General features: G+C 41.8%; 1 protein-coding gene and 1 non-coding gene across 2 annotated transcripts; both read left to right on the top strand.

Annotated features, from left to right (window-relative positions):
* Positions 1-11,280: 11,280 nt before the first annotated feature.
* Positions 11,281-11,352, top strand: TRNAT-UGU (transfer RNA threonine (anticodon UGU)). The gene has a single exon. It is a non-coding gene; the product is annotated as a tRNA-Thr (tRNA).
* Positions 11,353-12,325: 973 nt separating this feature from the next.
* LOC100284188 (uncharacterized) lies at positions 12,326-13,255 on the top strand. Its single transcript, NM_001157084.2, has one exon. It carries the CDS (start codon positions 12,457-12,459, stop codon positions 12,934-12,936), a length of 480 nt encoding a protein of 159 aa, NP_001150556.2. The 5' UTR covers positions 12,326-12,456; the 3' UTR covers positions 12,937-13,255.
* Positions 13,256-24,187: the final 10,932 nt, after the last annotated feature.

Below are 24,187 nucleotides of genomic sequence, written 5' to 3'. Positions count from 1 at the left end.
GTTGCAGTGGGGTCGGGTTTCTCCGAAAGTTAGCTCGAGTGGACTTTGCACAAGCTTCTCCTTGTCCTCATCAACCTTGACATAGAACCATTCTGATTTCCAGCCTGCCGGCCATTTGCTTCGGTAGCTAATTACAGGAAACTTTGCGGTTTTCCGGTAGGCAAAATTGTAGCAACCGAAGTTTTCATGAAGCCCATCTTTTCTGGCCTTTGTTTGATAATGCAATTCATGAACTCGACAGAAACTGTCAGCAAAAGGCTCCACTGCTTGGCTTCGGAGGGCCCAAATATAAACGCTAAGCCTAACGATAGCGTTAGGAGTTAACTGGTGAAGGTAGATGCCAAACCTCTTCAATATCTCCGCAACAATCTCGTGAACAGGGAATCTTAGCCCAGCCTTTAAAAAGCTTTTGAAGATGACAACCTCGTCCTTCTCTGGCTTCGGGGTGGTCTCTTCTCCCCCGAAGCGAAGTAGCTTCTTCTGATCTTCACTGAAAAAACCTGCTTTCACCATCTTGGCGAGATCAACCTTTGAAACAGTCGATTTTCCGAAGTCTAGGTGGCTGGGTTTGCTGGGCATGGCAATACGGTAGTCATCTTCGGAGTCGGTTTCTTCAATGTTCCCTTCTCCTTCGGCAGCTGTCGGGTTTGCTCCGGCAGCAGCTATTTCTTCCGTAGTCACCAGTCCGGAGCGCTGCATCGCTTCGGAGATGGGCACAGTCTCCGAAGCTTCAGTTTCGTCCCCCTCACGCTCAACCCTAGCTGTAGAGCGAACTCTGGCCATTTAATTATGAACTTGTGAAACTTTAATACTTTTTTCTCCGAAGCAGGCTTCAAGATGGAGCTTCGTTCAAACCTGACAAACAAGCTTCGGTGATGGTTAAAAATTTTGGCAGCAAAACAGTGCAAATAGCAGTAAATGCTGTGGTAACTTCACACCTACTCGTCTGTTTATATAGTGCTGCAGGTAAGAAGGCGAAGCGGCAGGGTTTTTACACCAGGCGGGCAGTAACTTGTACTCGCTGCGCAGTGGACCGCAAAGACCAAACAGTGACTCTGCAAGGTGGGACCGACACGATCTCGGGAAATGAATCGTTTCTCGGCAACGAGCTCAGGGAAGGTGTTTTTTGGACCTTCGGCTTCCCGAAGCTTGAGAGGATTTTTTCACGGTTCAAGCTCGTTACGAAAAACGATCTAGCGCCGCGAAAGGGGCTACTGTTGGGGCCATGCTTCGTTGCGCTGAAGGTCTTGCGTGAAGAAGCAGCTTCGGCTGAAATCGTCCCCAGGAAATGGCCGAAGGTTCCTTTTTATAGAGCTTCGGCGTTACAAACCGACATAAAGATAGAATGACCTTTTTATCCATAGAGGTCTAAGATAATGTTGTAAACTTTTGTAAAGGGCATAATTGTAATTCGTCACAGGCTGCGTCCTGTGTCTATAAATAGATGAACAGTACCCCCGTACTGGACACATGAACCTGTCATTTGCCTTCACATCACACTTGTATTCTTCAAGACCGAAGGTACATTTGTAATTTGGAGTCATTTACATTCGTTTATAATAATAAAAATGGAGATGATTCTATGATAACATTTAAGTATTTTCATATCTCATGATTTATATGAATGCTTCGTTCCTCATTGTCACGCTTACGAAGCTACGTCCTTCGTAACCTTCGTCCGAGATGCTTTATATCCCAAAGGGATATAATGTTATGGAGGACGAAGGACTTTTACACTTAACATTTTCTATGTTGCCTTGTTCTTAATTCTTAGCATTTGAGAACAAGTCCCCAACAGAGGATTGTCACTTAAGCTAGCATGTATTTTCAAATTTACGAATACTTTATAACATTTCAAATTGTAATTCTTTTGAATCACTTTCTTTTGTAATCTTTTGTAATCACTTCGATGAGGTATAATAATATCTTGATAAACTTGTAATCATTTTGTAATAAAGAATTTATTTCCGCTGCAAGTGTTTGTATGTGAGTTGTGTTTATTTAATCTTGCGATCTTGGCGGTAAGTGGTTTATCCGGGGTCCTTGGGACACTCGGACAGATCCTGTTAAGTTGTTTGGTGCACATGCATACCCGTTTGAGGTCCTTGGGACAAGGACAGGTGCATGTGGGCCCAATAACTTGGGAGGTTCTGCCACAGCTGGTATCGGAGCATGATTAAGTATATACGGTCACATACGTATTTTCAAAACAAAAGTTTTGGTTTCGAAAAACCTATTTTCAACTAAACACATTGTTTGGCTTTGAAAAATAGTTTTGAAAAACTATAATGCTAGCGACATCCTCTGTTAATCCCTAAATTATGGTCTATTAGGTGGCTTATTTAAAAACCACTAACCCACAACCGGGGGTATTGCATACATGTGTATTGTTATTTTTGAGGCCATTCAGTTTTGAATGGATCGACGCTCAGGTAAGGTGGGATGTGAGAGCATGACCGAACAAACGTCGGTCTAGGGGAGAGTATAAAAAGCGCTTGATTATATACATGTTACACATATGTATATATGAAGGCTGCGATGTAGAGTAATTATTTTTCTGGGGATTCAGTATCCCATGGATGTGTATGGGCATACAAACATGGGACTACTGAGAAATGTAATGTACTCGCAGCGACGCACCTACGCTCAGGTAAGAAGGTGAGTTACCATAATGGGCTGCCCTGTGGTTAAAGTGTGGCAGCGGCGCCTATGCGTGGCTCGGCGCTTAATGAGGAGCTAGCCTCCATATAGAAATATATGGAGTATAAACTGTGATAAACTGTCATGTGTGAATTGCATCATGGGGAAATAGGTTGTGATGGAATTTTCTGCAGGTACACTAACTTCGAACTCGTATGTGTAGCTGACGACTAGCAATATATCGAGAGAGACGTAGTTATGCCACCGATATAGAACGTTATTGCCACATTATGTTGGCAAAATCAGTAAGGCCGAATAGGACGAGTATGCATCCTGATTGTTGCATTGTGTTTGTTGTTTGTGCATAATGTGCTTCTCCCACCTTTAATTCTAATAATTGGTGATCGTGAACGAACATGCTTTTCTCATCATTATTCCGATAATAAATAATTGGAAAAATGTGTGAAGTATTACTGTCCTATAAGCAATTTTTAGTTTTGTTTGTTATGTCCTTTAGACATATGCTTATGTGGTCTGTAGTTCTTCTTAGTTTGACTGCTAGTGCAACTTGTGTTTGTTTTTGTGCTTGTGTGCTGGTAGAATGCGGGTCGTTTGTTTGCATGAACCCAAAGCTATTCCATGTCCTCACCTAGGAGCCATGACCCAAATTGATGTTAATTCCCCGAAATTTGTCTCCAGTTTCCAAAAGTGGACGAGTCTGAATTTCCATCGTTACTTTAGGACCAAGCTTATCTCAATAGGTGTTTAGGTAATCTTCTTGTAGAAAATAAATGCACCTGAGCTTAAGAATCACGAGTACGTGTTTTCGTCGTTTAATACGTGACTCTTCAGTGGTCATGTTGTCCTCCTAAGCTTCGACTTGTTCGGTTGGTGCAAACTGGTATCCCTATTCCAGTTTGCCTCTGCTTGAGGATCACATTGTCGGTTTCTCAATCTATCCTAGGAAAGGAACACCTCGTCGTTTTCTCGAATTTAATGCCAATGGTTTCCTCATAGCTCTCGAAGGCATATTAATTTAATCTTCTGATCGCTTTTCCTGCGTATCTAATCAGACGCTCGTCCTTGACCTTGAAATTGCTGCGTTGGGCATAGAAATATGCTTGGGGCTGAAATAACAGTCTCCCATCATACTCCCTCATCAACCAATTTAGGTTTTGGCAATCTCGTGTTCCTTTCATCGGGCCAGGACCTATTTGGCTCTCTACCTGTAACCATTCTTATAGGTAGAGACTCTTTTGTATATTGTCATCCTAGCTCAATCTATTTGTTGTCGCGTGAGATTTCTTATTGGTTACGTCTGGTAATGGTGTTATGACTAAAATTGACGGTGCCGCGACGAAACCGAGGGCCTCCTGTGGGTGATCAACACATGGTTGCGCTACTTGGCACGCGCTGGTATCACAGTTAGTAGTCATAATCCATTATGAGATTATATCGATATGTTATCTTTGCGCAAATTGTTCTTACCACGTGAGATTCATTATCGGTGCTAGTTCGATGATGGTGTCCTAGTTAATGACTTATGGTGCCGCGTAAAGCCGCAAGTCTCATGTGGCGGCCGACACATGGTAGTGCTGTTCGGTACACTGGTATCGAAGTCTCTGGCTATGATCCATTTTGGAACTACACTGACATGTTATCTTCCGTAGACTGCTTCCTTGAAATGATTTCTATGTTGTTTGTCAGAATGATCAAGCCGCATATGCCATCACTGTTAGATCAAAAGAGTATATAACTCTGATGTATGCCTTGGTAAATTTTCTACCCATTCAGAAATCTCCATCGAAAATCGAAACCTATCTGTGTCTAATCATGTGATAAAATCACCCTTTTCATGTGGAGACTCCTTTCTCTTGATCTTAGTGGCAACTGCACACATGGAACCTTATGTGTTCTTTTGTCAGTTGTCGTCTGCTTGTTGACATCTCTAGTTGGCTTAAAGTGATACATGCTATATTCCGTAGAGAAACCAACATCTTTGAGTACTCATCTCTACTCGGAACTGCCTTATGCTATCGCTATTATGGATTGGGTTACATGCTTCTCTACTCTTAGAAGTCTTTCGTTTCGAATCTCGGGACGAGATTCTTTTAAGGGGGAGGGTTGTAACACCCCAAGTGTTTATCGTCTGCTCGACCACGAGTGCGGGCTTTAACACGCGATAGCGGTGAATAAAATGGACAGTAAATTTTAATCATCTTTGTCTATCACGATTTTGATATCGTGTCTGTCTCCATCTGTCTAAATTGTCCTAATTTATTTTACAAAATTCAGACTTTGGTAATTTTCGGAACATCGAATCCAGTATCGTTTGGGTTAAGCCATCGACGTCTTGCCCAAACTTTAATCCTTGAAATCGGATCGGGTTTCTTAAACTTCATTTGAAATTCTTTCACGCTTACGTTGCACGTGTCTCTTTGTGGCCTGACATCGTGACACGTGTGGCGGGTGCTAAGTCCGTGTCTGGATAGTGCACAGCCTCTCGCCCACGTGAACGATGCGTGAGGTCGTTTCTGAAAGGATCACATTTTTTATATCGCTTCGGACTCGCGTATTTATTTCGCGAAATGTCAAGTCTGGGTCCGTTTAAAATTTATGGATTAAGAGAATATGAAGTTGAAATTTTGACCCACTCTTGTGATTTTTGACCTGAGTAAATTTTATTAGAGGCTCGGCGACAAGAGTGTTGATGCGAGATTAAACTGGAGCGAAATAATTAGAACTGATATTGAGTTTTTGTAATTAATTTGTTTCCCTATTCAGATTGCAGATAAAATTATTTGATTTCAAATCAAATCGAATACAGCCTAAAATATGGAAGCTGATTTCGTTTGGTTCGTTCCGTGTGTTTCTCGCTCCGGTCTAAATCTCCAAATATAAACAACGAGTAAGCATTCATCTGACTCTGGAGTATTCCCTATATCAAATCTTATCCAAATATTGTCATCGATCTTGTTTTAGTCTCACCTATTTATACAAATGGGAGAGAAAATAAACCAAAAGAAGAAAAATGTTATTTTCTTTCTCTCAGCGTAGCTTTCTTTTCTTATCCAATTAGCCTTATCTAATGAAATTTGGGGGAAAATCCCCTATTCTTTTTCCTAGCTGCCACCTGCTCCTTACGTGTCATTCTCTTCCTTTCCATTATCTTCAGCCACCGCTTTGGATTTCTTCACGAAACTACCGTTCCCAGTCCTAGTCTCCTTCGTGCTCACACCCAGAAAAACCAGCTCCTGTTCGTCTCCTTATTCCTGCCTGACGCCAAGGCCTCCCCATCCTCCTCTTGCTATGGTGCCCAGCCGAGCTCCCTCCCCTTCCTGCCATGGCCGACGCCACTCCCTGCTGCAGCTCGACGCCCTCCCCTGCAGCAAGCCGCCATGGAGCTCGCCCTGGCCCTGCGTTTTTTTCCTGCAGCTCGCCCCCTGATCTGCACGCAGGGGTTTCTTCCATGGCGCTCTGGGCACCAGCCGCTTCCCCCTGGTGGTCGAGTTCCCTCCTGCATTTCTGCTCGCCCAAACTCCACTTCCCTGTTCCAGCCACCTTCTATGGACGACAGCCCTCATCTCAAGGACGCCCTCCCATGGCGTTTGTCTCTGCGCCTAGCCCTAGCTCGCCTCCATCTCCTTCACCACGTGCTCCCTGCCTCCGTGCTGGTCGGCCATACCCTCTGCTTTCCCCACTGTTCGCAGCCCCGGCGTCATCGTCGTGTTTAGTCATGGTGATTCCTAACTCCTTTCTTTTTATTTCACTAATTTTCTAGTGCGAGCAGATTTTGTTAGCGTATGTTGATATGAGGTTATGTGTATTTGTGTGCAAGTGTGGCGGAAAGGAAGATTCTAGAGTTTGTTTGGAAAGGAAAGCTCTATCACGTCTACCACCAGGTGTTTGATGAAATGAATAAATCGATGCTTGTTGTTATTGCGAAGTTTTGGGGTCAGATAAAATTGTTAGTCAGTCGTTTCCTTGTGCTTATTATTTGGTTCAAGGTGTGTATTGCATAGGTGTGGATAGGTCAATGATTCCCTTGTGTTTAGCAAATCCTTTGTGTTGATTATCATCGGATCCTTTGCTACTGTTTGGGTGATGAAGTAGAAGGTTTTAGCTCTGATCAATAATGAGGTGTTAGAATATTTGAAGTATTAAACACATAAAAATTTTAGGAACCAAATAGGAGCTAAATGGAATGCTTACTGTTTGGGACTGTGTGTCCAGTTTTAGTAAGCAGGTAGTTCAATGAAGTAAACCATGTTTTCTGTAGAAATGTTATATAGGAAAGTTGTAGATCACTTCTTTATCTTACTTGTGTAAAAATTTCATGACCATAGGACTATTAGTTTAGGAGTTATGATTTTTCCAAGTACAGTATGTGAATCTGTCCAAATTCTGTATAGGTTTCGAAAATTGGATTGTTTGACTAAGCTAAACTGAGAATCAGCTCTTAGTAACTATAAAGAAGTTTTAGTACATTTCTTAGGCTTTCCAGAAAGTTTTATTTTACCATTTTTGGATGCATATTTTGTGAGTTATGAATAAAACCGTTAACCGCTGTGCTGCTGCCCAGAAAATCTGCATGTGTTAAATTGATTGTTTGGTGTCATTCTTGTTTGGCTAGGTAGAATTAGTCAATTCTTGATCCTTGATTGATGAAAACTTGTTGCATATGAAGTGTTTATCGAAATGCCTTGTTATATTTGATTAATTCATTTCCTTCTTACTGTTTGCTCTAGACTTTAGTAATTGGGAAGAAAGTTAATGCTTTGATGAATGTATTTGAGCTAGGGGCTATTTAGGCCTTGTATGTGTATAGTGAAGAAGTAATGCGAGTAGTAAAATTTAGTACTTCACTCGTCTAGCCGTTAATGCTGTTCTTATTAATTGTAATCTTACCAAAAGCTTATGATCTTAAATGATGTTTGTTTGATAAAGTCGATGCTTTGCTTAGCGAACAATTACATGTCTTAGATGAATTGGTTTTATTTGTGTAACTCCATAGTACCTCTAAGTTAGTATGTTCTTATCATCATCTTGCTATAGAATGGACTAGAACCTTGGGAAATAATATATTACTTTATAATGTACCATTGAAATTAGAAAACTAGTTAACTCATATCTTTAATCTAAGTCTTAGGTGACTATCACTAGTGAACCTAAGTTCTAGTAATCCTTTGGGATTTATTGCTTTCTTGATGCTTGTGCCAAACCTTATTAAATTAGAAATTTAGTTACATGTGTTCTATCATCTTTTCCAAGTTTTGAGTGTTAAAAAGTGACAAGTCTAAAGGTAGTAACTTATTGATGTTATGCAAATTAGTCCAAACAAGTGGTTGAGAAAATAGTTAATGCATTTCTATCTATGTTCCAAGTCTTAGGTGTCTGATAATGGTGAGTCCTAATATTGTTAGTCTTTATTATTATGCTTTGGTTAGGAAGAGCATAGGATGTGTGTATAAGCTTATTGTTTCGTAGTGTTTGAATTAACTCGAATAAGTTGGAGAAGTGTAATTGTTATGCTTAGTGATATATCGATACCTAGTGTTTACTTGCGAATGTTTCAATGTCATGACATTAGGAGTTTAATTTATTACCGTGTGTCTTTGTTTAGCCTTATGTTATTCATCTTTATAATTATTCATGTGCATCTTGCATATCAAATAGGTACGCTAGGTGATTATCGATATGAAGGGCATGGACCAGACTGGACCACAAGATGATATTGACAGACCAACCTCAAGATGGATGATCTGACCCAGTGCCAGGATGAGAGATGCTCACCATTTAACAACACTAACGTAGTGTTTATCCCAGGCAAGCCCCGGTGCATTTGCCACCTCCCTTGTGTTTACAAAATTTTATCACTTATATGCTGCATTAGGTGATAGGAGTTGATTGATTAAACAATTGATGCATTACCATCCTTGAAAGATTGATTACCATACCTTGTCACCTGTTTTATAAAAGCTAGAGATGCTTAGTCATGCTGATAGACTAAGAAAAATGTTTTTCATCTATGACTCATGTTTTTACAAAAAGAAAATGGGCTTGGGATAATGAAGGCATCAAGACGTTGATAAATTCATTATCCAGGCATGGCCCCTCTGTCAGGCGCCAAAATTTTAAAATAGTTTAAAATGGGACCAGACGCTGAGCAGGAAAGGTCGCCCGTCTGTGTCGATTAAGGACCGTACCGATTGTTGGCCTGATGATCTAGGACCTTTTAACTGGCCACATACCTCGTCATGGGTAAGCCTGAACCCGGCTATTCCATACGTGAAAAGACAACCGCGCACTGGGCGTGGGAGATGGTGGGAGTAGCAGTTACCCTCCTGGCAAGAGGCTGGATGGTAGGGTAATGTGCTCCCGGGTAGCGCGGACCAGTTCATGTAGTGGAGGATCCGTGGGAATGGTTGACATATGCAAGGGTTAAGTGCTACATATGTCGTGTGGTTAGAGATCCACAGCTGGGTATTAATCGATTCGGATCGCCGTTACTTCTCGGATATGAAGACTGGATCGCTGCCCTTCATCGTAGATAACAAGCGAAACAAAAAAAATTTGAATTTAAAAGAAAGTTAGTGTAGGATAAGTGAATGCTCTAGATTAGGTAAATCTAGATTCAGGAAAAGTATTTAACTTGTGATGTAAAACTTTGGCATAAGGATCCACTATTAGTAAGCTTTTCTGCAAAAATGAGTCTTTGAAATTTGATAAGCTTTACCTTGATTCCCGACAAACCAACATATCCTTGAGAGTCTTTTCTTTAGTCGGGTAAGTCTTGCTGAGTAATTCCATACTCAGGGTTTTATTCCCTGTTGTTTTTCAGGTTGTAATTTTGTTCTGTTGTGGATGGTGCTAAGTGCCGGTGGGCTCGGCCTTCTTATATAAGTATATCCCTTCTATAGTTTCTTTAACGAGGATTGTCACTTAAGCTAGCATGTATTTTCAAATTTACGAATACTTTATAACATTTCAAATTGTAATTCTTTTGAATCACTTTCTTTTGTAATCTTTTGTAATCACTTCGATGAGGTATAATAATATCTTGATAAACTTGTAATCATTTTGTAATAAAGAATTTATTTCCGCTGCAAGTGTTTGTATGTGAGTTGTGTTTATTTAATCCTGCGATCTTGGCGGTAAGTGGTTTATCCGGGGTCCTTGGGACACTCGGACAGATCCTGTTAAGTTGTTTGGTGCACATGCATACCCGTTTGAGGTTCTTGGGACAAGGACAGGTGCATGTGGGCCCAATAACTTGGGAGGTTCTGTCACATATATGATATGAGGCTGGACCAACCCAACATGAGATGTTGTAATATAGTTCTCTTTTTACAACATGTATACTATGTCCTTAGATCTGAGATTGTCGTATGTTCTCAAGATGTGAATCGACCTACTAAGGGACTATCAAGCTACTCCATAACTGGGTAGTTATAAAGTCAGTTTTGGATTTGTCAGAAAGCATGTTGTGAGGCATAGTCAGTCAAGATGAAATTTATCCCTCTCGTCTTGAGACTTGAGAGAGACAGAGATATCTCTGGGGCCCTCAAGTGATTGGATGAAGAAATGAATGGTTGTGCTAGGGTTAAGTTTTAACCATCGAAAGGATTCCAATTCACAGTATCGAGAAAGAGAGGTCAGCTTGAAGGCAGACCAAAAATTGTGAGACAAAGGGAACAACATGTATGTAACGTTGCAATGTTTCATCTATTATGATCTTTACGTGTGTATAAGAGTTGACATGTCTTGTTAGAGGTCGATGTCAATTATTAGGCCAAATAAGAATACTCGAGTCATGTTTATGTGTACTTGAACCTACAGGGTCACGCACTTTGGAAGTCTAACTCGGATAAGGATCCGAAATTAGACTAGGTCATTGGGTTGTTGATGGGCCTCGGAGTTAGAAGCCCACCAAAACGTCTATAAAATAAGGGACGATAGCGCAGGGCTAACCTAATTCGCGAGTAGCAAACTAGCAGTCACGCCTCTCTCGCCCTCACCAAGCCGTCGTCGTGAATCTAACAGTTTGGTACGTGGCGCTTACTCTCTGTACGTGTGCGCGTCGTGGTAATTCTATGACCTATTACAACAGGAGTTATTAGTTTATGAGGTCAAAATTTTTGTTTTGCGTTAATGTAGCCTCCCATAGTCAAACAACCTATCTCTTCCTTTCGAGCGAGTGCAAATAGAGTGAAATGGTGCTGATAACATGTTAAGTATAACGTATGAAATGTAAATATAACAATAGAAAGAATTTGTGTATTGCATTGATCTAATCTTGAAAATATATACGTGGTGAAATAGTGCGGTGAAAAGATGTCTTGTCTTGAAGGATAAGCCAACCCATTTTTATAGGTTGTGAAGTAATATGGCAAAAAGATATCTTGTCCCAAAAAATAAGGCAACCATTCTTACTCCACGCTAAAGTAGATATCCCTTTAGTAATTACGTTAACCACTTAATACAATTATCACTAATGTTTACTCTAGCCTAGTGACACTTTCTCATAACGTATTTTTATAAAGCTTCACCTCTTTGAACATTGTAGAAAGGAGTTGAATTTGACGAACTGCTTGAACAATTAAATTAATATATTCCGTAGGTAGTCTTTTCCATATCATAGCCCCTATAGCTCAGTGGTAGAGCGTCAGTCTTGTAAACTGAAGGTCCGTAGTTCGATCCTGCGTGGGGGCACTTTTTTTTTTGAAAACTTTGCACTGACATAAAGCACACAAGACAGTTTATATTGCACTGTGACATATACAGAGGAAACAACGCCCCTGTTTGTTTCAGCTTTTTGCGGCTTCTGGCCACCAAAAGCTGCTGCGGGCTGCCAAACACGTCAGCTTTTCAGCCAACTTCTATAAAATTTGTTTAGGTAAAAACCATTCAAAATCAACATAAACATATAATCGGTTGAGTTGTTGTAATAGTAGGAATCCGTCACTTTCTAGATCCTAGCCCTATGAACATCTTTATCTTCCTCCGCACGTAATCCTAATAATACTCAGATTCTCCCCACAGCCAGATTCTCTTCACAGCTAGATTCTCAGAAAAGCTGGTCAGAATAAAGCTGAACCAAACAGGCCCAACACGTTGCATGTCCAGAATTTTTGTTTTTGGAAAGCTTTGCACTGACATAAAACACACAAGACTAGAGATGCCAATGAGTAAAACAACATAAAGCACACAAGACTAATGCAATGCTAAGTATTACGTGTCCAAACCCATATCTACGAAGAAAAAATAGGTCCGCTAAAATACTCATACCCATAACGGATATAAAATTTTGTCCAAACTCATGCTTATGCGGGTTTCGAATATCCAATGGATTTACCACCCACTAACATTAATATAAAAAATAATTCATCATATAAATGACAGTCAATACATTAATAAGCCAGGATAAAAAACAAGCGATGAATAGTTTTAGCTTAAACTTTGTTAGATGAAGTTTATTTCGATTAGAACATATTTAATTAATGATATTATGAGACATATTTATAAGAAATGTTGATGGAATCGAACACTGTTTAATACCCACTCTGTTGCAAATTAGTAATCGTTTTAGATCATCATTTTTATATCTATCGAAACAAATAACAACGAGTACGGCCACATATACAAAACGCATATATCAGTTATTGAATGAATTTTTTAAAAGGCTAAAACAACTTCTATTTTGGAATAGAGGGAGTAGGGAAAAAAACCTGCTCTCCCAATCCCCAGGTCCTCATCGGCCTCCTCTCTCTCGGTCTCCGCCAGATCTCCCCACGGAACCCTACCCGAGCATCAGCCATGGCAATCGCGGCGCGCGCCCTGCGCCGCCTCCCGCTTCACCTCTCCCCCTCGATCTCCCGCTCTTTCTGCGCAGTTTCCCCGGCCGCCGCCTCGGCCCCCGCCGCCGCGTCCGCCAAGGTCGCTGACCGCATCGTGCGCGTCCTCGCCATCGATCCCGACGGGGCGCGCCGCGATGTGGTCGGCCTCTCGGGGCAGACACTCCTTCGCGCTCTGGCCAACGCGGGGCTCATCGAGCCGGCCTCCCACCGCCTCGAGGATATCGACGCGTGCTCCGCCGAGTGCGAGGTCCACATCGCGCAGGAGTGGCTTGACAAGCTGCCACCACCGTCCTACGAGGAGCGATACGTGCTCACGCGCGCGTCCAGGAACCGCGAGCTCAACAAGCACGCGCGCCTGGGCTGCCAGGTCGTCCTCGCGCCGGAGCTGCAGGGGATGGTCGTCGCCATCCCCGAGCCTAAGCCGTGGGACATCCCATAATGGCCTGCCGACGAAAGGTAAGGTGCGGCTTTTGACGCTGTGAGCCTTCCTTAATTCCCTTGGCTCGGTCAAGCTGTGCGCCTGTGCCATCCCCTTTTATATGTTACGGATTTAGTGAAGAATAATAATTTGATGAGCAAAACTTGGCATTGGTTAACTTTTGTTCCTAGTATATGATGCTGTAATGTGGAATCCTTTTGCAACTACCGCAGTTTAATGTTTCATGGTTTGAAGTTTTGTACATTGTGATGAATGGTTGATTAGTCTTTTCATTTCCACCTTCAGAACTATAGTAGAAAATGAAACTTGCTCTTGTATAAGCATGTGCCTAAACGATTTTCTATATTCTTTCAGAGCTCTTGATATACCTGCAAGGTACTACGTATATGCGTAAAGTAAACTCATTAACTAGTTCCGAAAACTGAAAAATATCTTTTGATGCCTTTGTTGCTGGTTTCTCTGTGGTCTAACTCTTTTGGCCGTAATACAAATAACATAAGCTTATTAAAGTTTCAAAATATTTAGTCTACAATATCCAGCAGACTGGTCTTATTTAACAGGACTGCTTAGGCATTATGTTTAGCATATATTATGCAATGCGCTAATTAGAGGAGGTTAACACACGTTTGCCTGTCTTTCTAATTTAGTTTTACCGTTGGGGAAAGAACTTGCTTGTGGCAATTGACCATATTCTTTTAGATATTCGAGGTTGGGCTGCTGTTTGCCGTTATATTCAGGATCACATTGGCCCCATTAACTTCGTTGCAATGGCATGCTATCACACATTCTCTGTAAGGAAGCTCAACTTTGCAAGATCATACTTTTGGATTTTTCTTTGGTTGTGCAACCCCATTCGAATGGAATGTTGTGTTCAGAGCTTTGGAGGTTGGAACTTGTATTGCCCAGATGTTCTGTCCACAGTTGTCATTGAGTGTATTTTGCTCGCCACCTCAATTGAAATCAGTTCTTTAAATGTCCAAAAGAGTTGTTTTCATAGAGCTCTGATGCGTTGAAGAACGTCTCTGAGTGCCTGGTGGTTGGAGATGACAAATAGAATGAGAGATTTGAGCTTATCAGCCTCGAACGTGTAGCATGGTCTTTTCCACGTTTGGGGAATTCTGTTCCTAAATGAGGTATACGAATATCGTGGAACATCACTCCAAATGCAGTGGGAAATGATCCAAATCAAAGGTATGAAATGGAGGAACCAAACCTTTCCCGCGATCGAAATCAAAGGTACCAAGTGGAGGAACCAATTCTGTACTCATGCATTTACACTCTACTATAGTTTGATGGTTACTCTATTCACAGGGTCTGATGCCCTACCGGAAGAATCCTAGCGGCTATAGTTGCACTGTTCAGTCTATTCAGTTTGATGGCACCTGTCAGACTAGTCCAACATAAGTAGAACATATCTAATATGTTTTTGAACATCATTGGACTCAGGTGCAACGTTCTGACGACGTTGTTTTTAGGATTCGACAACCATGCCTTTTCTGGCGTTCCACATGTAGGCGGTGGACCATACTCAATGGTTCGATGACTCGGTTTCTTAGGGTTTGATGCCTTCAAACTCTCCCAAACCACTTCTAATTTAAAAACTTTATGAATGGGTTTGTTCCAAATGACTTTGGGCCTCATATGACTTAGTGCTAAAGCCAACTAGTGTGCACCATATATAACTCATTAAACTTATCTAGGTTAACCTACTAGTTTATATATCTTTATAACACAACCTAAGTAAACAAAGTCCTAAACTACTCTAAGTGTCTCTCAGCTTCAGTCGATACTTAGATTTAGTTCATCCTCAACCTCGGCATCCATCCTTTAAAAACCAAAATGAACTTTAGGACATGAAAACCATTGATTGCCCAAACAATCATCATTATAGTGACCTAACTAAATTATCTCTGTAAAATATTTGTTATTCATAATAATCTTGTGTCCCCATTAATCATTGAAACCACCAAGGGCCTAGATTGTTTCAATCTCCTCCTTTTTGGTGATTGAAACGCTACCTCGAGTATGTAAAACAAATGAGGTTTTTAAAGTACTTGATTTGCATAAACCTACAACGTCAGAAATGAATGTTAGGGCAAGTTCATGCAAACTAAGTCCACAACCTGCATTGTAAGAGTGAAAGGTTAAATGCAAGTACGTAATTAAGCTCGTTTGCATGAAATGTAAATATAAGAGCATAAACATGCATAATTGACGTGATATGAATATAAAGAGAAAAACATATATCACAACATATCATACACATGCAACATAACATAACGTATAAGGCATAAAAGGAAATGTGCATGCACTATATGAACATATCAACATACGAACATGTATGAGTATCATGAGAGAATCACAGGTAAAAATATCAAAATACTCAATACTCCCCCTATCTCACATACTCTCCTACCACCCTCTCTCCCTTTAGCATCAGTCATCAAGACCTAAGGGTCCATATGCGGTGAAGAGACATACATGTCAATTGCTAAGACGTGGGGGTGAGCTTGAAATATTTCACATAAGGTGTATCATATGGATATGTACTATCAGCTATTTAGTTGTTGTCTGGCTCGTTATCGCAGGTATAGTAGAGGATGTGTGTTGAGCCTGAGTAGAGGACTTGGTAACAAGGTCGACCAACTGATTCTTGACAAAGGTGCTCTCAACTGCTACTAGACTATCATAAACTGGAGCCTCTTAAGCTATCATTGATGTTGTCTCTACCGTCTCTAAAGTATGGGCGACTGTGACTATAGGGGTCTGACTCACTATAGGTGTCAGCGCTAAAGAAGCTATTGACGAGGGAAACCTCTCTATGGGCACAATAGATGAAGCTGCTTTAGGCACTAGCTCCTATAACTTAGGAGTGGGACGCCTAATGATCTCATTGAAAGTGGTTGGTAGACTCGTGTAACTGAAACTAGTGGTGCTTATTAACTACGTGTAGTTTGAAATGAGTTAGTTTGTTTCTAAGCTGGCATTGTACTATGTATCTACCCTAAGCCTAGTGTAGCGAACAAATATGCAAACTATAGTGAAGGCAAGGCAAATAAAAATGGAGACGAACCCTAATTCTAAAGTCCACTGGACTGTAACATTGGAGTCATTATGATCGTCGTAGTTGTTGGAGCAAGTTGTTGAAAAAAGAGGAATCGTCAGAGGCGCATAATTACATCATACCATGTGCTCCATGAAGTCTAAGTAATATCGTTGAGTGGCTAATACCTAATAGCTCCTATTGAAACCGCTCCTAGTACCGCTGGATCTGCTCAAACATAGTGAGCGTCTGCTCTAAAAGCATTAATAGTCCTTAGGTCAAGGTGAATAACCATAGGATTGTCTGGACTAGCTCCTCTAGGGTGTCGAGGCGGTATATGGGCTCCATGTCTTAGTCCCTCGGGGTGTGGTATCACTAGAACTTAAAACAGGTGGACCAACAAACGGTGGACTGTTGTTGAGTCTGTTTGGGCTATGACTTCTTCTTAGGTCGATACGTAGCCTCGCAACCTTTAAGGGCCTTTGTGCCTCTCTACCTGCCAACTTATGCTTTCTAGTGCTCTTAGTTTGTAGCTGCTCTAGAGTGTGGAGGTGGTATATGGGCTTCACATCTTAATCGCTCAGGGCATGGTGTCACTGGAACTCAAGCATAGGTGGACCAACAAATGGTGGACTGATGTTGAGTCTGTTTGGGCTATGTCTGCTTCTTAGGTCAATACGTAGCCTCGCAACCTCTAAGGGCCTTTGTGCCTCTCTATCTGCCAACTTATGCTTTCTAGTGCTCTTAGTTTGAACTACCTCGCTCTCATCACGGGTTGAAGAGGGTTGTGGTTGTTTGTCATGGGCATCAACACCCAAACCTCCAACATTCTTGGTATGAGTCATCTCAATTCTCAATGACAACAAGAGAACCACTAAATGGCATTGCCACTCAACATTAAACCTAGAGACACTTGGCCTTGAGTGCAGCTCAACCATACTACCACACATTGTCTCAACAGTCCAACATACTTTATTACGGTTATTAAAACAACAAAACGTTGAAACACTCATGGGTGAAGTTTTGACTTTTAATGTTTTATGAAGTCTAAACATAGTTTTACATAACATAAGAAAATCTCAATATATCATAATTTCAGACAATAACATTAAGTTAAATGCCAAAAAACCAACATAAGTTCACATAATAATATTGTGCAAACTGATGTCCACAACCACATTACTACAATAACTCAAGTTCAACTAATAACAAGTCGACAATCGCAAACAAAAGTGGAGTGAAATGTCTAGTAGTCCACAACCACAAACATAGCACAAAAGCAACTAAAATGGAATGCAATGTCCACAACTGCAAGCACACAAGCGTTACTCAATCTACCTCTACCATATATCTCAATAACCATCATCCAAATCATTTATACCAACATCATGCTTGTCTTTTTCTTCCTCATCACCATGGCCACCAATGTTGTTTGTTGCTTCGTCATCATCCATATCAAGGTCGTCATACACAAAACTAGCGGTGAGCCAAGCACGAGCAGGGGAGGCGGGGCCGCGTCGTCATGGGGGAGCAGGGGAGTCGTGGCCACATCACAACGTGGGGAGGAGGGCAGGAATGTGGCGAGCAGGGAGTAGGCGGTGCCACGGTGCAGTCGGGCACGAGCAGGGAGGCAGGGCCGTGGCGCAGGGAGCCAACAAGCTGAGACTAGAGCAACAGGCGAGGAAGTCAACTAGGCAAGGATGTAACTTACCGCGGCGAAGCGCAGAGAGCTGACAACGACGCCGCGGCGGCTGACGGGAGTAGGCACAAATGCGGCGGGCGTGAGGTGGAGGACGTCTAGATAGTTTTAGAGTAAGACTGTCTCCAACAAGGGATGCTAAACCGTCCTGTCCGCCAAATTTAGCGGATGGAAACGTTCTCTACGCCTCCAGCAAGAGACTCTAAACCATACGCTAAAATTTAGCGGCTGCCTCCGAGACGCTAAATCTGCCGGACGTACGACCACTCGCTAAACACTGTTCGCGTGCCGTCTCCTCCATTCATTCCCGCACCCATGTACCGTACCACTGCCGGCGAGGACCAACTTGTTGCCGACGCCAGTGAATGTGTGATCGCAGAGCTCGTCCCAACCGACGCCATGGTGTTCGTGTGGCTTTGGTTGCTTGTGCCCAGTTGGAGAGAAGCTGCGCGAAGGTGGGAGAGAGAGCCAACAGTAGCTCTACGGCTCTGCCATGCATATGTTCGATGAAATGACCGAGAGAAGGATAGAAAATAAACGATGAGTTTTTGAAGCGATCGGTAATATATATATATATATATATATATATATATATATATATATATATATATATATATATATATATAAGATGGTACCACTTTAGATATAGAGGATCGAGTTTAGAGAACGTTGCTGGAGATGATGAAAATATAGAGGATGGAATCTTTTAGAGAGAACTGTAAAGGACAGAGAATATTCCTTTAGAGGATGAAATTTAGAGTACGTTGCTGGAGATAGCCTAAGGCTGCCTCCAGCAATGTCCCCTAAATTCCATCCCCTAAAGGAATATTCTCTGTCCTTTACAGCACACTCTAAAATTTTTTGTCCTCTATATCTTCTCAATCTCCAACAACGTTCTTTGGTCCTCTAAAGCTACAGTATACGTTCTTTTCTCTATTTATTTAGTTTTTATTTGTTTTCTTTTCACCTTTTTATTATAAAAAATTTAACACCTTAATTTATGAAAGAAAAAAACCTTTACAAAAAATTAATAGCCAAATTACTCATCTTCCAATAGTACCATTAACAAATTATTGGAAATTTCTGTATATATTTGTTCGTTGCCACATTCGTGTGCCAAAATCCTTAATTCAAATATTTAAAATAATTACTTTTGAACACATAAATTACCAAACAGTGTAGATATGGGTACGGTCGTCCAAAGAAATAAAATTATCAAAGGCGGGAGGAATCAACATGGGCCGATCGTCCAGAGAAAAAAATACTAAACAAAGCTCAGACAGCGTATAGAGCACGACCACTCGCGCGCTACGTTTGGCGGACGGCGAGTACCCTATAAATTTTAGCGGACCTTTTAGCGGACGTTGTTGGGCGGAGATCGGACGGAAGAAAACGCTATATGTAGCGGACAGAACAATTTACCGGTTATTGTTGGAGACAGCCTAAGTGTTTTTCTAAACGTGGTCTTTCTAGGGCCTAGAACACTTAAATGCTTAAAATGGATGTTTTAGCGCTTAAAACGAGTGTTTTTACGTTTTTTTGTGAAATGTTACTAAGCTTTATGTCTCAGTAGCGCTTTAGCGACTTTTTAATAACATTATTATTATTTACTCTACTAATACTTTAGTATGGTTGAGTTTACTGCTCAACCATACTTTATTATTTACTCTGTTAATATATTAATTTCAAGTTCTTATTTATCATATGTTAAAAAATATTAAAAAGAGATATTTCTATCTAATATGAAGAATTTAAAAAGCAATATAATTTGTTTATATCATAGGATGAATTAGAAATTAAAATTTAATAATTTAGTTGTTGGGGCCATGCTTCGTTGCGCCGAAGGTCTTGCGTGAAGAAGCAGCTTCGGCTGAAATCGTCCCCAGGAAATGGCCGAAGGTTCCTTTTTATAGAGCTTCGGCGTTACAAACCGACATAAAGATAGAATGACCTTTTTATCCATAGAGGTCTAAGATAATGTTGTAAACTTTTGTAAAGGGCATAATTGTAATTCGTCACAGGCTGCGTCCTGTGTCTATAAATAGATGAACAGTACCCCCGTACTGTTCACACGAACCTGTCATTTGCCTTCACATCACACTTGTATTCTTCAAGACCGAAGGTACATTTGTAATTTGGAGCCATTTACATTCGTTTATAATAATAAAAATGGAGATGATTTTATGATAACATTTAAGTATTTTCATATCTCATGATTTATATGAATGCTTCGTTCCTCATTGTCACGCTTACGAAGCTACGTCCTTCGTAACCTTCGTCCGAGATGCTTTATATCCCAAAGGGATATAATGTTATGGAGGACGAAGGACTTTTACACTTAACATTTTCTATGTTGCCTTGTTCTTAATTCTTAGCATTTGAGAACAAGTCCCCAACATTGGCGCCCACCTCCGGTGAACTCACTTCCACTTTTTGAGCTGATGGCTTCGTTCAACAACCGAGCTGGAGCTGCCTCGGACCCGAAGCTGGTGCTACCGATCACAGGTGGCTCGTCCTCAGAGCCAGCTAACAAGAAACAGAAGAAGGAAGCACAGAGGAGGGTACAGCATGTTGGGGTGCAAGGACCCTTCATCAAGACAAGATGGTCTCACATTCCTATTACCTTCTCCCAAGAGGACCTTCAGCTCAAAGATTACCCACACAACGATGCCATGGTTATCTCTTGTGTTATCAAAGGATTTCTGGTCCACAATGTCTTGGTTGACACAGGCAGTGCAGCTGACATCATATTTGCTAAAGCCTTCAGACAAATGCAAGAGCCAGAAGATAAGATTCATGATGCTACACATCCTCTCTGTGGCTTCGGAGGAAGACAGATTGTAGCACTGGGCAAGATCACCATGTCAGTGACCTTCGGATTCATCAACAACACTAGAACTGAGCAAGTTGTGTTTGACATTGTTGACATGGAATATCCTTACAATGCAATTGTTGGTCGTGGTACTCTTAATGCCTTCGAAGCAATCCTTCATCCTGCTTATCTTTGCATGAAGATACCTTCGGAACAGGGACCCATTGCTATCCATGGAAGTCAGGAAGCCGCAAGAAGGGCCGAAGGTAACTGGACTGACTCCAAAGCAATCCATAATATAGATGGAGCCGAAGCTTGTGAACAGTACAAATTCAGAAGGGAGAAGGCAGCTTCAGCAGATCAGCCGAAGCCCATGCTATTGTGTGAGGACATAGCAGAGCAGAAGGTGCTGTTGGGCTCGCAATTATCTGAAGACCAGGAGAAAACCTTGATAAGGTTTTTATTCAACAACAAAGATGTTTTTGCATGGTCGGCTAATGATCTCTGTGGAGTAAATCGGGATGTTATTGAACATTCGCTCAATGTTGACCCATCCTTCAGACCCCGAAAGCAGAGGCTTCGGAAAATGTCTGATGACAAGGCCGAAGGGGCTCGCAATGAAGTAAAAAGACTCCTCACTGCAGGAGTTATCAGAGAAGTGAAGTATCCAGAGTGGCTAGCTAACACTGTTATGGTGAAGAAGGCCAATGGCAAGTGGAGAATGTGTATCGATTTCACAGATCTCAACAAGGCTTGTCCGAAGGACGAATTCCCGTTGCCAAGGATAGACTCTCTAGTCGATGCAGCAGCTTCTTCAGAGCTCATGAGTCTCTTGGACTGTTACTCAGGATATCATCAAATCTGGATGAAAAAGGAAGATGAGCCGAAAACTAGCTTCATAACTCCAAGTGGCACGTATTGCTATCTTCGGATGCCTGAAGGGCTCAAAAACGCTGGAGGAAGTTTCAGCAGAATGACTGCGAAGGTTCTTCAGTCTCAAATAGGCAGAAATGTGTTGACCTATGTTGATGACATTATCGTCAAAAGCACGAAGCAGGAAAATCATATTGCTGATCTGCAGGAGACCTTCGCCAGCTTCAGACAAGCTGGTTTGAAGCTGAATCCAGAGAAATGTGTCTTCGGAGTAAAGAAGGGTAAATTTCTTGGATGCTTGGTTTCAACAAAGGGAATCGAAGCTAATCCAAATAAAATCGAAGCTATACTTCGAATGGAGCCACCAACTACAAGAAAAGGGGCCCAAAGATTGACAGGAAGGCTGGCATCTCTCAACAGATTTATATCCAGATCAGCAGAAAGAAACTTACCATTTTTCGAGGTGCTGAAGTCAGCCGAAGTCTTTCAATGGGGCCCAAGTCAACAAAAAGCCTTCGAAGAGTTGAAGCAATACTTGATAGATCTCACAACATTAACTCCACCAACGCCAGGGGCTCCTCTGTTGTTATATGTGGCAGCTTCGCACTCAGCAGTAAGTGCGGCACTTGTCCAGGAGAAGCTTGATGGCCAGCTCAAGAAGCAAGTCCCAGTGTATTTTGTATCTGAGGTCCTTAGTGTCTCAAAGAAAAATTATACAGAGCTGGAGAAGGTATTATATGCCGTTTTAATGGCATCCAGGAAGCTTCGGCATTATTTTCAGGCATACAATATCATTGTTCCTTCTTCGCAGCCGTTGAAGGATATAATGAGAAATAGAGAAGCTACTGGACGGATTGGGAAATGGGCTGCAGAGCTCAACGAATTTTACATTGATTATGTGCATAGATCTTCGATCCAGTCTCAAGCATTGGCAGATTTCATTGCCGACTGGACGCCAGGGGCTCAGGATGAAGAAGCAAATAAAGATGCCGAGGTGTGGACAGTATTTTGTGATGGATCTTGGGGAATCTTCGGAGCAGGTGCAGCTGCTGTGTTGGTTTCACCATCCAAGGTCAAAACTTGTTATGCAGCAAGACTTGATTTCAGCTGCACAAACAATATTGCTGAGTACGAAGCCCTGCTTCTGGGCCTTCGGAAATTAAAGGCAATGGGAATCAGAAGGGCAATTCTTAAAACTGATTCCCAGGTGGTTTCGGGTCATGTTGACAAAAGTTGCAAGGCTAAAGATCCGAAGCTTGAAAAATACCTAGATACGGTCCGAAGGATCGAAGCATCCTTCGAAGGATTCTCTGTCAAGAATATCCCTCGAGGACAAAATGAGCATGCTGATTTGCTAGCTAAGTCTGTGGCACAGGGGCTGCCGTTACCTTCGGATGTGTTCTTCGAAACAATAAAGGCACCTTCAGTGGAGCTCCTTGAAAGAGCAGTCCTCAACATATCTCCTGTTTACAGCGAAGATTGGAGAACTGAAATAATCTCTTACCTTCAGGGTAAGTTCCTTTCAGATGACGAAACTTACAATAAAAGAGTAGAGGCAAGAGCTCGTCCATATGTCATGATAGAAGGGGAATTATACAAACATGGAGTTTGCGCTCCGCTGCTCAAGTGCTTATCTAGAGCCGAAGGTATAGAGTTGATGAAAGAGATACATGCAGGCCTGTGTGGATCCCACATCGGATCCAGGCCGTTACTTGGAAAAGTGTTCCGCCAAGGTTTTTATTGGCCGAAGGCAGCTTCGGATGCAGCGGAGTTAGTCCAAAAGTGCGAAGGTTGTCAAAAATGTGCAAGAGATCAAAAGCAACCTTCGTCTTTGACACAGCTGATACAACCCATCTGGCCATTGCAAAGATGGGGCCTTGACTTGTTGGGTCCATTACCACCGGCCCAAGGGAATCTAAAATATGTTGTAGTAGCTGTGGAGTATTTTTCCAAATGGATTGAGGCGAGGCCATTAGCTACAATAACTTCGGCCACTGTCCAAAAGTTTTTCTGGCAGAACATTGTCTGTCGCTTCGGAGTACCGAAGGCCATCACTGTAGACAATGGAACGCAGTTTGACTCCGAAGCTTTCAGAAACTTTTGTGATCAAATTGGAACGAAGATCCATTTTGCATCAGTCAGGCATCCGGAGTCGAATGGGCTTGTTGAAAGGGCCAACGGCATTATAATGACAGGAATAATGAAGCTAATCTTCAATCAACCCAGGGGAAAGTGGCCAGACCAGTTAACCAAAGTGGTGTGGAGCCACAATACAACAGCATCAAGATCTACAGGCTTTACCCCATTCAAGTTATTATTCGGAGACGAAGCAATAACCCCGGAAGAAGCCAAAGCTGGATCAATAAGAGTAGTAGCTTCGGCAGAATCAGGTCCCGAAGATGCTTGCCTTGTGGAAAAGGATGCTTTAGAAGGGATCAGGCTTCAGGCCGTGGAGAATATCAATAAATATCAGGCTGAAACAGTTAAATGGCGAGATAGAAAAGTCCGGTTAAAAAATATTGAGCCGGGACACTTGGTGCTTCGGAGAGTGGCTAACCCAGATACAGTGGGTAAGCTACAGTTGAAATGGGAAGGACCATTCTTAGTAGTATCTTCGTCAAGGCCTGGATCGTACAGATTGAAGGACATGGATGGCAACGAAATTCCAAGGTCTTGGAATGCGGATGAGCTTCGGCGATACTATGTATAACATGATGTAATTTTTTATGTTTTTTCTTTTCTTTTTCATGGCACCCTTTTCCTTTCCGAAGGGGGAGAAAGGTTTTTAATGGGGCCATCATGTGTAATTTCCTTTTTTAGTTCT

The sequence above is a fragment of the Zea mays genome, chromosome 2 (genome assembly GCF_902167145.1).
Source record: "Zea mays cultivar B73 chromosome 2, Zm-B73-REFERENCE-NAM-5.0, whole genome shotgun sequence".
In the NCBI taxonomy this organism is placed as follows: Eukaryota; Viridiplantae; Streptophyta; class Magnoliopsida; order Poales; family Poaceae; genus Zea; species Zea mays.
Note: the sequence above shows the minus strand (reverse complement) of the source record. Positions and strands in the feature narration are given on the sequence as shown.

Coding starts and splice junctions, on each gene's coding strand:
- LOC100284188 (NM_001157084.2), top strand. CDS start 12,457: ATGGCAATCGCGGCGCGCGCCCTGCGCCGCCTCCCGCTTCACCTCTCC.